Raw genomic sequence first — 15,492 nt, 5'->3', positions numbered from 1 at the left:
TTGGTCCCAAGAGCAGCAAATTTATTCATGATGTTTAATATGTTCACACTTTTAGTTTTGTTTCACACAACATTTAATGAGACACTATTTCTAGGTTAGCACCATTTGTCACAATTTACATTTGAATTGCTCAAATGACAACAATCTTTACGAGGCAGTTTCTTCTCTAAATTCGCACATTTTTCACTCAAAGCATTGCATTTCTTTTTATTAACTCATCTTTGTCCATCAAAACCTTTTCAATTTCTCGTTGGCATATAATGGGCTCTTGACATGACCACACGAAACAATTTATTATAAATTTTATAGATACCTTTGAGAATATCTCATGGAATACACTGACACCCAACCATGTATTCTGGATACTTCACTTTTTTTGACCAGGCAGTGTATGTTGTCTACTTGGTTTGTTCTTTGTTTTATATCTTGATAAGCATTTTTTGTTGCTTTTTCTTGCTTTAATTTCTTAATTTTCTTTGCCTGCACTGTCAGTGTATGTATATGTTTCAGTTAATGTGTTAGTATGGTTCCACTGATTATCCTATATTTTTAGGCAACTGGTTTCTTATTTCTTCAATTTGTTGTTTCTTATTTCAGTTATCACTGCTATCCATTTTATAACACATAACTCTTTTCTACAGTAAATTACTGAATTTAATGTTAAAAAGGAAGATGTGGCACAAGCAAAAGGATGTAAGTGACATTATAAATAAGAAGAATGGAAATGAAGACCACACGAGCAAGTCCCTAGGAACATTTAGAGGTAGCCTCTACTTTGCCTTGGCGTGCCATAATCTCTTTGCGATATATCATTTACAAAATGAAATTTAACACAAGAAAAGACAATAATATTGTTAGCTAAATTTACAAATACGACAATGTAATGAGAATTTATGAATTTTCAACATAGTGATTTGATGGAAAACCTATCCAAAAACAGGAATTTCATAAGTATTTGTCATTCTTTACCTGGGTATTGAAAACACATTCATTTTTCCCAGTGGCTCTGTGCATCACTTGAGGATCAGTCGGTTTTCCAACAAGGGACAGTGACAGAAGAGGAACTATTATGCACACCAGCCACATTATATGCCCTGCAGATCAAAATGAAAAGATATCAGTTCAGATATACTCCTGGAATGTCACCATAACTTTACATATAAACAATAAATGGAAACATGAGCCTGAAAATATCTTGGAAGAGGCATCTTATTCTAAAAATTTCTATTATAAGTTACATAAGGAACAGTGGAAATGGATGACAGGGTCCCGGTCTCGATTCTCAGCTGAGTTGGGAATTTTCTATGCCCGGGGACAGAGAGTTTATATTTTCCTCATCATTTCATCGTCATTTGTGAAAGTGGCTAGACTGGACTGTGTAAAGATTGGGACTTTGTATGGGTGTTGATGACTGCATGGTTGAGCGCACCACAAACCAAACATCATCATCATCATCATCAACAACAGAGGAAATAGGAAATGTTGCATTTATCATGAATCTCTCAACTGGAAAAAAGCGCTTATGACTCCTGTCTACAAGAAGGGTAAAAGAACAGACTGCCAAAATTACAGACCAATATCCTGAACAATAGTTTACTTCAGAATTCTTGAACATATTCTGAGTTTGAATATAATAAATTTACCACCGACCAAAAGGCTTATGTCCACAAACTAGTACAGTTTTAGAAATCATCATTCATGCAAAACTCAGCTTTCCATTTTCTCACATGATATACTGCAAACCACTGATGAAGAGCTGCGAACCACGGATGAAGAGCACCAGGCAAATTTGGTATTTCTAGATTTCCAAAATGCATTTGACTTGGTGCCCTCCTGCAGACTGTTAACAAAGGTACGAGTATATAGAATATGTTCCCAGATATGTGAGTGGCTTTGAGACTTTTTAAATAATAGACTCCAGTATACTGTCCTCACTGGCGAGTGTTCCACAGAGACAAGAGTATCTTACAGGAGTGCCCCATGGAAGTGTGATAGAACTAATATTTTCTATATACATAAATGATTTGACAGACAGGATTGGTAGCAATCTGCAGTTGTTTACTGGTGATGCTGAGGTGTATGGGATATGGGAAGTTGGCAAAACTATGTCACTGTAGAAGTACACAAGAGACTTAGACAACATTTCTAGTTGGTATGACAAGCTAACTCTAAATGTATGAAAATGTAAGTTAATGCACATGAGTATGAAAAACAAACCTCTTGGATACAGCATCAGTAGTGCCCTGCTTGACACAGTCACATCATTTAAGTATCTGGATGTAATGTTGCAAAGCCAAATAAAATGGAACAAGCATGAGAGGACTGTGGTGGGGAAGGCCAATAGCTGACTTCAGCTTATTAGAAGAATTTTGGGAAAGTGTGGGAAATCTGCAAAGGAGATTGCACATACGACACTAGTGCAACCTATTCCTAAGTCCTGCTAAGTGTCTGGGGTCAGCACCAGGTCAGATTAAAGGAAGACACTGAAGCAATTCTGAAGTGGTCTGCTAAGTTTGTTACCGGTAGGTTCGAGCAACACGCAAGTACTACAGAGACGCTACAAGAACACAAAAGGGAATCCCTGGAGGGGTGGCAATGTTCTTTTCAAGGAACACTTCTAAGAAAAGTTAGAGAACCAGCATTTGAAGCTGACTGCCATTCTGTGTGTGGGCAACGAAAATAAGATACAAGAAATTAGGGCTCATACGGAGACATTTAGACAACGTTTTTCCCTTGCTCTGTTTGTGAGTGGAACAGGACAGGAAATGACTATTAGTGGTGCAGGATACCTTCTGCCACACACTGCATGGTGGCTTGTGGAATGTGGATGTAGATGTAGATGTACACTGAAGAGTCAAAGAAACTGGTACACCTGCCTAATATCGTGTTCAAAAATGGCTCTGAGCACTATGGGACTCAACATCTTAGGTCATAAGTCCCCTAGAACTTAGAACTACTTAAACCTAACTAACCTAAGGACATCACACACACCCATGCCCGAGGCAGGATTCGAACCTGCGACCGTAGCAGCCCCGCGGTTCCGGACTGCTGCGCCAGAACCCCACGGCCACCGCGGCTGGCTAATATCATGTAGCACCCACATGAGCACGCAGAAGTGCCGCAACACAACATGGCATGGACTCACTAATGTCTGAAGTAGTGCCAGAGGGAACTCACTCCATGAATCCTGTAGGGCTGTCCATAAATCTGTAAGAGTACGAGGGGGTGGAGATATCTTCTGAACAGTGCGTTGCAAGTGTGGTGTCACAAGCCTTAGGCCTGTCCCACCCCTCATTAAATCGACCAAGACTTATACGAATAATTCTAAAAACAGTTATTATTGTTATGTTCTTTAAGTTTGTTTTTGGGTTTTCAGAAATACTGTGGGAAGAAAGTTTATTTATGTTGCAGATAATGTGCAAGACGTTGCCCAACAATCACCACGAAAGTTCGACGTAGCGGCAAGTGGGTAAGGAATAAAATGAATGCTGCAAACTACCACGAGCCATGGAAGAGCCTGGGCCGCGATGGTGTCAAGCTTCCTAGGTTGTTGTTGGACAACGTCAAAGGAAGAGATATTCTGATTTCTCTTTGTAAACAGATCGAAGGAGTCTTGAAAGGTTCATGTAAAACGTATGCCTGTAATACTTCCACAGTTATTCAAAAGTTGTTAAACAGCAAAACCAATAGTTCTTCATTTATATAGATAAAAAGTAGTAAAGATATAGGAAAGGAAGAGTTGCGGCGTCAGAACAAAAAGTGATACATCGCTCAGCAACGAAGAAGGACGTAAACAGTGGGCGTTACGTGGTGAAAACATATCAACTGATAAAATAGTAAGTCTGTAATTAAGCATAAAGCCACGTAACACTGCACATGGCAACCGTGAACTTTCTTCCCACAGTATTTCTGAAAACCCAAAAACAAACTTAAAGAACATAATAATAATAACTGTTCTTACAATTATTCATATAAGTCTTGGTCGATTTAATGAGGGGTGGGACAGGCCTAAGCCTTGTGACACCACACAAGGCACCCCAGATATGCTCAATAATGTTCGTGTCTGGGGAGTTTGGTGGCCAGTGGGAGAGTTAAACTCATAAGAGTGCTCCTGGAGCTACTCTGTAGCAATTCTAGATGGGTAGTGTGTCGCATTGTCCTGCCGAAATTGCCCAAGTTCATTGGAATGCGTAATGGACATGAATGGCTGCAGGTTATCAGATAGGATGCTTACGTATGTGTCACCTGTCAGAGTCATATCTAGACGTATCAGGGGTCCCATATCACTCCAACTGCACATGCCTCACACCACTGCAGAGCCTCCACCAGCTTGAACAGTCCCTGCTGACATGCGGGATCCATGGATTCATGAGGTCGTCTCCATACCTGTACACGTCCATCAATTTGATACAATTTGAAATGAGAATAATCTGACCAGACAACATGTTTCCAGTCAACAGTCCAATGTCAGTGGTGCTGGGCCCAGGTGAGGTGTAAAGCTTTGTGTCATGCAGTTATCTAGAGAACATGAGTGGGTCTTCAGCTTCAAAACCCATATCAATGATGTTTTGCTGAATGGTTCACACACTGATACTTGTTGATGGCCCACCATTAAAATCTGCAGCAATTTGTGGAAGGGTTGCACGTCTGTCACGCTGAATGATTCTCTTCAGTCATCATTGGTACTGTTCTTGCAGGCTCTTTCTCCAGCCACAGCGATGTCAAAGATTTTATGTTTTACCGGATTCCTGATATTCACGGCACACTTGTGAGATGGTCATATGAGAAAATCCCCAATTTATTGCTGCCTCAGAGATGCTGTGTCCCATCGCTTGTGCGCTGACTATAACAGCATGTTCAAACTCAATTAAATCTTGATAACCTGCCATTGTAGCTGCAGTGACCGATCTAACAACTGCTCCAGACATTTGTCTTATATAGGCATTGCCAACTGCAGTGCTGTATTTTTCCTGTTTACATATCTCTGTATTTGAGTACACATGCCTATACCAATTTCTTTGGCACTTCGGTGTAGATATGCCACTAGATCCTATTCCTATGAATAACTCCAAACTTAAATCCTCATCATAGTGACACAGTGAACACTGTAGATGGTCAACTTACATGGACCAAATGACTGCTTGTATAAACTGACTCTTTCCTCAAGACCACCATGTGTCCTGGGGTTGAGAAATTGACACTGAAGGTGAGTGAATGAATCTCACTGAAAATCAATGACATATGAATGCAGAAGTCAAGGAGAAACTACCACATTAAAGATCCTTAAGGATATCTCATGCTCTGAAGCCAGACTGGACAGAAAAAAGTAAATAATTCATACCACTGATCATGGGAATCACATCCTAGAAGCCGGCAGAAAAAGGAATCACAGCAACACTGCTCAGGTCATTATATAGCAAAATCTTTGCAAAAGCACAAGTAACACAAATTTGTAAATTGCAACATGGAATAAAAGAACATTAAGCTGGGAAACTACAAGGACTGAAAGAAATCATAATCATGCTGAACTACATGTGCTACATGCATCAGAAACTAAACAGAAATGCAACTTATCAAAAGATTACAAAGTTATTTTTGCTGGCAAAGAAAAACCAGGATCAAGTGGCGTGAGATTTGTTTTAAGAAAAAAATGGAATAACACTATGATTAATAGCTACCATGTTAATGATCGACTTCTGATGGTAAAACTAAAAGCTTCTGCAGTAGTTGTATGCATAATGCAAGTTTACTTCCCAGCAACAAACAGTGGTGATGAAGGAACTGAAGATATTTATGAAGAATTGCTAGGAATTTCATGTTCACTCACAAAATCTTACCAGCAGTAAATAAAAAATAGCACTGATTGGCATTACAATTTTTTTGTGTTCACAGTAACCATTTACTGAACAAAAGAATACGGATTATATCACAGGCATTCCCCACCTATGTCTATGCACTTTCACCACTGTTCTGGCAGCTTTTGTATTTGCATAGCAAACCATTCTTTGGGGGTATCCTGACACCTCTGATGGGCAACTGCATAAAGTTTGTCATTGGTAGTGAACTTCTTACCCTGCATGACCTCTTCATTGCTTTGAATAATGCATAGTCACCAGGAGCCAGATCCAGTAAATATGGACGATGTGGCAGCACTGTAAGCCCAAGTTCACCCACAGTGGCAATGATCTGCTGACTGGCATATGGCCAAGCATTGTCATGTTGGAGACAAAACAATGTGGCCCCACTTTCTGTGGCAGCAGAGATGGTGCAGTGAACTGCAATTCCAATCGCTGTTGATGGTCATACTGGGAGGGATCCAATCCTCCAGCAGTATCCGTTCCTGATACCAGTACACAGTCACCATTTGTTCCTGTGTGAAAAGTCCCAGCCATGACTTCTTTGGACAAGGGCTCCCAGTATGTCTTCACAGCACAGACTGGTGTTTCATTTCTGAAGCCTCGTGGAAGAACCATGACTCATCGATGGTGACCAGATGCTCAAAGAACTCCACTGGATCTGCACTGAACTGCTGCACCAACTGTTGACGTATCTCCACACATTTCTGTTTCTGTGCAACAGAGAGGGAATGGGGTACCCATTGTGCACATATCTTCTTAATATTCAAATCCTCATGGATAATGGTGTGGAGGGTTTACCATGACAGACCTGTTGCCTTCTCCAGCTTATGACATGTGATCTGTCTATGCTCCCTTATCAGATAATTGACATGCTGACCATTGTTTGATTTCTGTGTAGTTGCTGGACACTCAATACTTTTGGGATATTCAGAACAGCCCCTTCTGTCTCTGAACTCTGATACCCTATGAAACACAGATTTGCAACTTGGTGCTGCTTCCCCAGTGTATGGGTACCAACCTCTTGTGGAAGTCTGAAGCAGTCACTCCTTCCCTATGGAGAAACCCCTACAGAGAAACCTCACTGTCCACTATTTTGCCCATGCTTGGATGATTCCATGTAGTCTTATCTACATCCAACAGCATACTCGCAAGCTGGAGCAAGTGTTGCTGCAATGCACCACTTACGGGAAGCAGCAACACTGTACGGTGGTAGTAGACAGTACTGTAGTCCATCTTCATACAGACATCAACACAAACGTCTATCTGCTACTTTGCAGGAGTTATAAGGGGATTCTGAATGAACTAAATACTTTCTGTGACTTACCTAAGGCAGCTGACTGTGTGAACCACAATATCCTCTTACATGAAGTGAGGTTATATGGAACTGATAGTATAGCCAATCAATGGATAGTCTTATATCTAATCAAAAGAATGCAGAAAATTGTACTTAATAATTCAACCACTGTAATCAGGGAGATTCCTGTGGCTGGAGAGGCAAAGCTCATATGGAGCCCCCAAGGCTCATTCTTGGCTACCCCATAATATACAACATGCAGAATTAGTTCTTTTTGCAGATGACTCTAGTAACTTAATCAATCAAAACAATACATACAGCAACGGAAGAAATGGTGAAGAATTTTCTTAAAATTGTAACTGACTGATTTTTTGTGAATGGTCTCACTCTCATTTTTAAAAAGACACAATCAAATAATGGAAATTTCGGGTTGGAATAGTGTTGATATTCCAACCTGAATGGACACTGAAACAATATTTTTAGGTCACACAGTTGTTGCTCCCATGTGGCCTTGGTAATTAGCAAGTCATCTAAAGAGTAAAAATAGTTGAAGATACCTTCAATTTGTTGTTCTAAGTTATCTCTGAAATATCACAGGAGTGCTACATAACACGAGCACAAAGACCCAAAATGGCAGCCTGTTATGACAATACGGGTCAAACTGTTTATTAATTACTAAAAATGTTTTTGTCTGATCATCTACACGCAACTGAGAGTAGGTGTCAGTGAGACCTATCTTTGAAAAATAATGCTCCCCGCCAATTTTGCCAACTATTCTCCAGCCTTAGAACAGGATACAGATTGACATTTGCCTAAGCATTAATGGTAAACTTAAAATAACGACAGTCGTAAGTAATCGATTCAGCTTCTTAACTGCCAATGGGCTTTAATGACAGGCTAGATGATACTGGAGATATCGCTTCCATACTTTTCAATCTATCTAGTTCTGTTTTAAATTGACTGTGCATAGCAAAATGCACTACATGTGCTCTGCAAAATGTAGGTATTGCTGATTACTTTAAGAATATATGGGCTTGATACTGATTGCGCACATAATATATCAAGTTCTGTGAATGCTATTGTAGGTGAAACAAGTTTCACTTGGGCTTGAATTTGGAAATCAAAAAGCACAAAAGTGTCTAAGCCGTGAATGTTAGTTGGCACCAAGGAGTTGACTACTAACAGGGTCATTTACCAAGCTACTTTTTTACACTTGGATGATGATCTGACCCTGTGATGGGAATGACTGGCCACTGTATGTCACCACCCAGTGCTGAGGGTAATGCAGCTGTGGGAAGCCAATGTGCCAGTACGTGTCTACATTAATCAGACACAGAGCCATGCCTGTGTCCACCTGGGAATCCACCATGGCTCCATTAATTACCAGCTGCAAAAGAAGTCTCTGCATCCCATCTGTAGCTGCTATGGACATCAGCAAGACAGCGTGCATAATGCTGATGGCCATTGTTGTTGTCTCACAATGGCCCAGGAAGACAACTGCAGATGTTGCGATTTCAGGCAGTCAGAACATATGACGTCATAGAGAGGGAAGTGACGTCTTTGACCTCACAGGCCGAGATCTGGACACAATTTAATGGCATGAACTTTTATTGGACCCTTTGACAATGCTGGGAAGGAAACTGTTGTATGAGCTTTCACTTGCTTTGAGGCACACTGAAGTCAAACAAAGTGCTTCCATATTTGCATATCTTACAAACAATTAAGGTGGTGGATCACTAACTACTTCCGTAAAAACTGAATCCCATGTTGGTGAAGAACCTAATGAACAGGTGCTTTGTGAATTGGATGATGACATCAACAGGAAGTCATCAGTTAATTGTAGAGCATAACAGTGACCAATACCATTAACAATGTTCACACTGATGCAGTTACTTTGTGACCTTCATCAAGTTTAAGCATAGTTTGCAAAAAAGGTTAGATGAGGCTAACGCCTTTGCACTAACTTTATATTTAAGGAGAAAGAGATCACAGATTAATGAGTCCACATACATTGTTTACAGGAAAAATCACACCTGCACGCTAAGCCCTGCAAAACAGTAATCTATGTTGCTACTACAGAGAGGCTGAGTGGAGACATCTCTGCATGAAGTCAGGATAGCAGTTAGGTGCCTGTGAAGCATCTCTGCTGCTAGTAAAACATTGTCAAAGTTCAGTTATTTATTAACCATGTTTACAATCATCTTGTTCCACACCAGACTTGTAGCCGATGCCTCATTCAGCTGTGTGTTGTATTCCTGCTGACTGCTGCTCAGTCAGCTCGTTGTCTGCAGGCCCAGGCAAAGAATGAGTGACCTTGTGCCAAAGCATACTGCTAGCATGGCTATGGTCCAGCACGAATGGTCTTGAACTAGCTGCTGGAGCGTGCTCGTCCCGCTCCGAATTCTATGTTGAGCTTGATGACCCATCTGTGATATGGTGTTTTCAGAAGTCGTATTATCAATCGATCTCCTTCCTTGCGGCCAGGTAGGTTTCAGCACCCAGGGGTGCTTAAATGTTGAGCAGAAACATGGACCACACGAGGTCCTGCGGCAGGTTTCTTCGCTGAAGTTCAGTGCTGTCAGCACTCCACGATGCGGTGTTGTCGGAAGACAGTCAGCTTCTCCATAATCAATGGTAGACAGTGAACAGTATGAAGTTCATCAAACAAAGACTGTCATTTCAAGTACATTTTTGGCTGGTTCGTAGACTGTTCTGGAGTATCTAGGACATAGACTTGCTACAGTATCGTAATCATGGAATCGAGTGCTGGTACTGTGAATAGTGTCAATCCCAATTATCAACTCATTGAGAGCTGGAGAGCTCAAGCATTTAAAGGGAGCTGTGATGCTCAATCTGTAATGAACCTAAGTGTCCTTATTCTGCTATATTTGCTTAACGAGCTCTTAACTGCTGATACTGGTTCTTATGAAATAGGTACAGTTTCTTTCGATATCTCTTACGAGCTACAAATATGCATGTCATGTTTCCGTTAGTTTTCTGTCTTGTACTATTTTCTGCTGAGCTCATCCTCTCTCTCTCAGTAGGGTGTTGTAAAGTGCCGAGGCCTGACCCACTTGCAACATATTGCTTATTTCCTAGTCCTATCTCTGCCCCTGGCATGACCGCACCTTGTTTGTTGCAAGATGAATGAGTTTTAACCAAATTTTCTAATTTTCAACCCTTACTATTCTATGCCGTAATAATACATTTGCTTACAATGCCCAAAAAAAATTTTAAATTCAAGCTTAGCTGCAACCACATGAGTTTGGTGACTGTAGTACTCCATCAGCAAACCACAAACATCAGGAAAGCTCAACTACTGGAGTCCAAGAGTGGATTTAGTTTCTGCACCACTTCCTAGAGTTTATTACAAGAAGGCAGTAAGAGTATAAACTCGAGTTCTGGGTCAGTTACTTGCCTTGCAGTGAAGAATAAAATGATATAAATAGTTGGCTCAACTCTCGTTTGCCTCATCAAAGCAAGCAAATGGTGGAGGGAGAGGTGAGGAAACTGCAGCTGCAGACTATTCTTGATTTTGCAGCAGTTGTAACAGCAATTTCTGCTGTTGCTGATGGAGGTCCCACTGCTGTTTGTGCTGCTACTGCTGCTGGAGGTCCCACTGTTTATTGAACTGTTGCTGCAGCTGTTGTCGTTGTTGTTGTTTTTGTTGTTGTTGCTGCTGATGCTACTACTGCAGAATGTGAGTGACCGTGATTGCTTTGGTGGACCATGTATTGTGCTGTGAGATGACCTAATGTTGCCAGGGAGTAATGACCTCCAAATCTTTGAATGCAGTACATTCACCAATCACTGTTATTGTGACACTGTATTCCTTCCCCATGCATATCTTTTCAGGGCTGCATTTGGTCCTGATTTTCTTTTTCGTGATCAACAATCCAGGACTGCAACAAATAGTGCGGGTTGAGGAGCTTTTGGAGCAAGAGGATAATGGAATGGCCTGCCCATTTCCCTGACTTAAATCCTATCAAGCACATATGGGATGTGTTGGAAATGTATTGCAGCATGTTCACTTGCACAACAGCCATCTAGCAGTCATCAACTGCCCTGGTGCAGAAATGGAATGATCTACCACAAGAACTCCTTACCATAAACCTACTGACCAGCGTATGAGCACATTTCAGAGCAAGTACTGCCGTCCCTGGTGATCAAACATCCTATTAAGAACCAAGTCTTGCCTTTTGTAATCTCCAAGGTACCATCATAAACTGCAGTGACTACAGCATAATTATTGTCTTTAAATAAAATCGTCAATTCTTTTTTGTCACATTGAATATTTCTTTCAGTTGCCTTCTGTACTAAACTGTAGCAGTTCTTTCTCTGTATGGTACAAGTTTCTTTGAGCTACGTTACTTGGCAGTGACACACTGTGCAAAATTTACTTTTGTCCTTAACTTTTGCACACCAGTGAACATTATGAACCACTGCCTTTACAATAATTCCTCAGATTTCTTTTATCTCTTACCTTCCAGATATGTATCATAATAGTACCTATCATAAGAGCAATATTATGTCTCACAATGTCTGAAATTTCATCTACTTAACTTCATAGCAAACTCATTAACTTGGTCAACTGGTGATCTTTCAGATCCACAAAGCTTAATAATCCCATATGCAAAATTTCTCAATCCTCGTGTTTGGTATGGACTGTAAGTTTCATACAAATCCCCCGCATCATCATGCCATGAACAGGAGTAGTTGAGAAAAGTAACAGTAGCATGAAAACATCTCTCTTTAACATAAATTTTCAGTAACGGAATACATTCTGTTGATATCTGCAAATACTGACCTGTAGAGAAGATTGGAGGCAGCATGAAGATAATGGCCAGAACCTGCACTACTGATATACTGGCCACACAACACATCCAAAACTGGACACTGTTGGTTACTGAATGCATAAAGTGACGAGCCTAGAACACATATACATCATATGATAAATTTAATTAATTTATACTTACAGAGGCTGCATTGCCTACACAGATGATATTCTAATATATAGCAGCTGCCAACAAAAGGGCAAAATTAGAAAAACACAAGGTAATTGTGCACAGATAATAAATTAAGTACCACATCACATGAAACAGTTTAAGAAGTTGCTAAAAGAACATTAACAGAAGCAAGAAACCCCACAATTGGAGTAAAAGGATGACCAGTGAAGAGAAAAGGGTATAGATACATTGGTACAAACAAAACGGCATCAATTGGCCAAAGAAACTTTCAACTACCTCGAGATGTAATAAGAATATGCCACAACATGAATTCTGATCGTTATTTTGGGCAAAGAATGAAGTGTGTGGACTCACACAGTGAGAAGTATAAAAACAGCACAGACCCTTCAGCCAGTGTGACACACATACCCTTGTATTTTCCAGGTCTGTGTGGAACTACATCAACTGGTGATACTATGTCTGCAATAAGTAGATCAAACAATATAAGAGATAAATCTGTACAGAAATGGCTCAAAAAGGCAAATATGACAATGTGCGCAATAGAAACATCAAAGAAGGAAGTACAATGGAAGAAAATGCGCAACAGCGCAAAAAAAATTGTGAGGACTCTCCTGTATATAACAGCAAAGGTGTAATACACTTCATGACGGGGCATGGGTCATTTCCCTCATTACTAAAGATAATCAGTCTTTTGTGACACAAAATTGTTGAGACTGACAGCTGTACCCTACCACTTGTGCTTCACAGGTATGCAAGTTCCATCGTGTTTTGTACTTCAATATTTTATTAAGTTAATAGTTTCTGTATTTTAATATGTTCCAGTTTTTATTTTTTCAATTTCATTTTCATAATTATTGATTTTTTTCCAGTTTTCATGCAGAGTAAACGAGTGTCACAGTAAACTGAAGTTCATCCATTACACATCATGAACTAGTGACTATTATGACTGCCACACTAACCTAAAATCCTGAGAATATGAACATTGAACTAGTGACTATTATGACTGCCACACTAACCTAAAATCCTGAGAATATGAACATTGAACTAGTGACTATTATGACTGCCACGCTAACCTAAAATCCTGAGAATATGAACATCAGGATGTCATGCACCCACTGCTTTCTTGTTTTCAACAACCAGTAAACACCATTTCCTTTAAAGAATGAAACTCCCATGCTTAAAACAATAGCAAACATCTGATTACTTTACAAATGAGTTAATGTGATAAGGTCATTTTTAAAGAATCAATTTGTAATGGAGTACGAGAAACTTTATTTAAGAACTTAAATTGTATCACAAACTACAATATGCACATTTTTTTCACTTTTCAACACGTTCACCATGAACATTTAAACATCTGTCACGTCGTGGCACCAGCTTTTGGACCCCAGCATCAAAGAACTCTACTGCCTGATTGTTAAACCAGTTAGTAACAGTTTCTTTCGACAGTCATCATTTTCCAAGAGGTTTCAATTTTGTAAACAGATGGAAGTCTGGTGGTGCTAAGTCAGGGCTGTAAGGTAGGAAATGCAGTAATTTCCAATGAAACATCTCCACTTGTGTCTCTGTTCTTGCTGAAACATGAGGCCGAGCATTGTTGTGAAACAGAACGATGCCGGTAGAGAGTAGTCTCTGTCAGCAATTTTTAATAGCACAACTAAATTTTAATGTTATTTATCGTCATTCCTCTTGGCAAAAAGTCTGACAGAAGAATGCCTTTCTGGCCCCAAAACACCATGGCAAATTTTCCATGTTGAAGGTTCTTGTTTGAGTTTTCGTAGTTTTTTTGAGGAGTCTGAATGATGCCACTCCACTGGATTGATGTTTACTCTCTGGAGTGTAGTGTGCAATCCATGTTTCATCACTGGTCACAATGTAACTCAAGAACTCACCACCATCCTTATGATAGTACTCCAAAAAGTACAAAAAATGTGCTATTTGCTTTGTTTTGCTTTCTTCTGACAACATTTTTATCACCCATCTTGTACATATTTTTTGTAGCGAAGTTTGTCACTAACAATGTGATGAACTACTGATTTTGAAACTTGTGGAAATTTCTGATGCAGCTCATAAATAGTGAAGCCCCTCTCTTGGCAAAATGCCTCATCAGCTTATTGTGTCAATTCTTCATTCATGACACTAGGCCATCCATATCATTCGTCATCAACATTAGTCCTTCCTTCATTAAATTGCCTACACCATTTCTGCACAATTTCCATCATTCATTACACTTGCACCATAAACTTCAACAAGCCACCGGTGAATTTCAGCAGGGCAAACTTGTTTAGCATTTAACAACTGAAAAACCAAGCACACTTCACAGTTGGTGGGATCACTGATTGGCATGGCAACAAACGAAGCAGTATAACCATTCAACCATCACTGGCAGATACGTGAAACATAATGACGGCATAGTGAGAGACTGGCCTAGAGTGGCCACGCATGAACAGATGTCATGTGACAGGATGCTTGTACAATGCCCTATCAGTTCTTACTTGAAAAAGACGCTCATGTTTGACATTAAGCATTTAAGCTGGCAAAAATTACGAAAAGATTTTAAATTATGCTTGTTTGTTGGAAGTGCTCTAAATATGAAACACTGGACAACTGTAATCTGGGTAATTTGTACTCCATTTCAAGCAAAAGCTAGTTTGTAACACATCTCAATTTTCATGACATCACATCTCCTGAACTATTTCTCATTTATAACGACGTAATTTTCCAGGTATATTCAGAGATATGTACAGATGGTGTCTGCAAACTGTGTTGTGAAATAAATAAATAAAATAAACAAAAAATAAAAAAAGTTCAGTACCGGTTTGAAATTACATGTAAAATTTGATGGAAGTCACTAAAAGCTCTCTGTATTAACACAATTCACATTGTCCGTCGCACTTCACATAGTGTTGACCGGGATCTGTCTGCTAGGCATGCCCGATGTAAAACTGACTGGGCATGGCCCGTGCTGCCTGAGTTGTTGTTCCATCGGCAGAGGCGAGGCTGAATTCTCGCATGCCCTCTGGTGGACGGGACTTTACTTGCGGCAACTACTGTCTGTGATGCGCCGTGCTGATGTGTGCCTCCCGTGATCTTTCTGGTGGCTACTGCACTCCTCCTCCTTTGGGGCCTGAAGCCACTGTGATCCACTGCGTCGGAGGTGGAGCGTCGTGCAATAGCGATGACCTCCACGTCCATTGGAATGTTGGAGTCAGGTGGGATCCACCAACCCTCGAGCCGGAACCTTCGAATACGGTTGGAAGTGACCCACACAAAGAGGCCCCCGTCGTCCCACCACTGGAGCCCGGGACAGAACGGGCGACAAGCTGTCGAACTCCGGATCCCGCCTCGGGATGGGCAGGACCCAGTGGCGGGG

At 40.5% G+C, this 15,492-nt stretch overlaps 1 protein-coding gene across 17 annotated transcripts in view; it reads right to left on the bottom strand.

The window, feature by feature from the left end:
* Nucleotides 1-15,492, bottom strand: part of LOC126236282 (transmembrane protein 94) — a 538,855-nt gene that overhangs the window by 55,514 nt on the left and 467,849 nt on the right. For all 17 annotated transcript variants that reach the window (XM_049945449.1, XM_049945454.1, XM_049945456.1 and 14 more), the window contains 2 exons: nucleotides 11,960-12,080; nucleotides 970-1,094 (listed from right to left, as the gene is read on the bottom strand). In XM_049945449.1, the coding sequence (XP_049801406.1) occupies nucleotides 970-1,094; nucleotides 11,960-12,080 (246 nt within the window). The remainder of the gene's footprint in view (nucleotides 1-969; nucleotides 1,095-11,959; nucleotides 12,081-15,492) is intronic.

The sequence above is a fragment of the Schistocerca nitens genome, chromosome 2, assembly GCF_023898315.1.
Source record: "Schistocerca nitens isolate TAMUIC-IGC-003100 chromosome 2, iqSchNite1.1, whole genome shotgun sequence".
Classification (NCBI taxonomy): domain Eukaryota; kingdom Metazoa; phylum Arthropoda; class Insecta; order Orthoptera; family Acrididae; genus Schistocerca; species Schistocerca nitens.
Note: the sequence above shows the minus strand (reverse complement) of the source record. Positions and strands in the feature narration are given on the sequence as shown.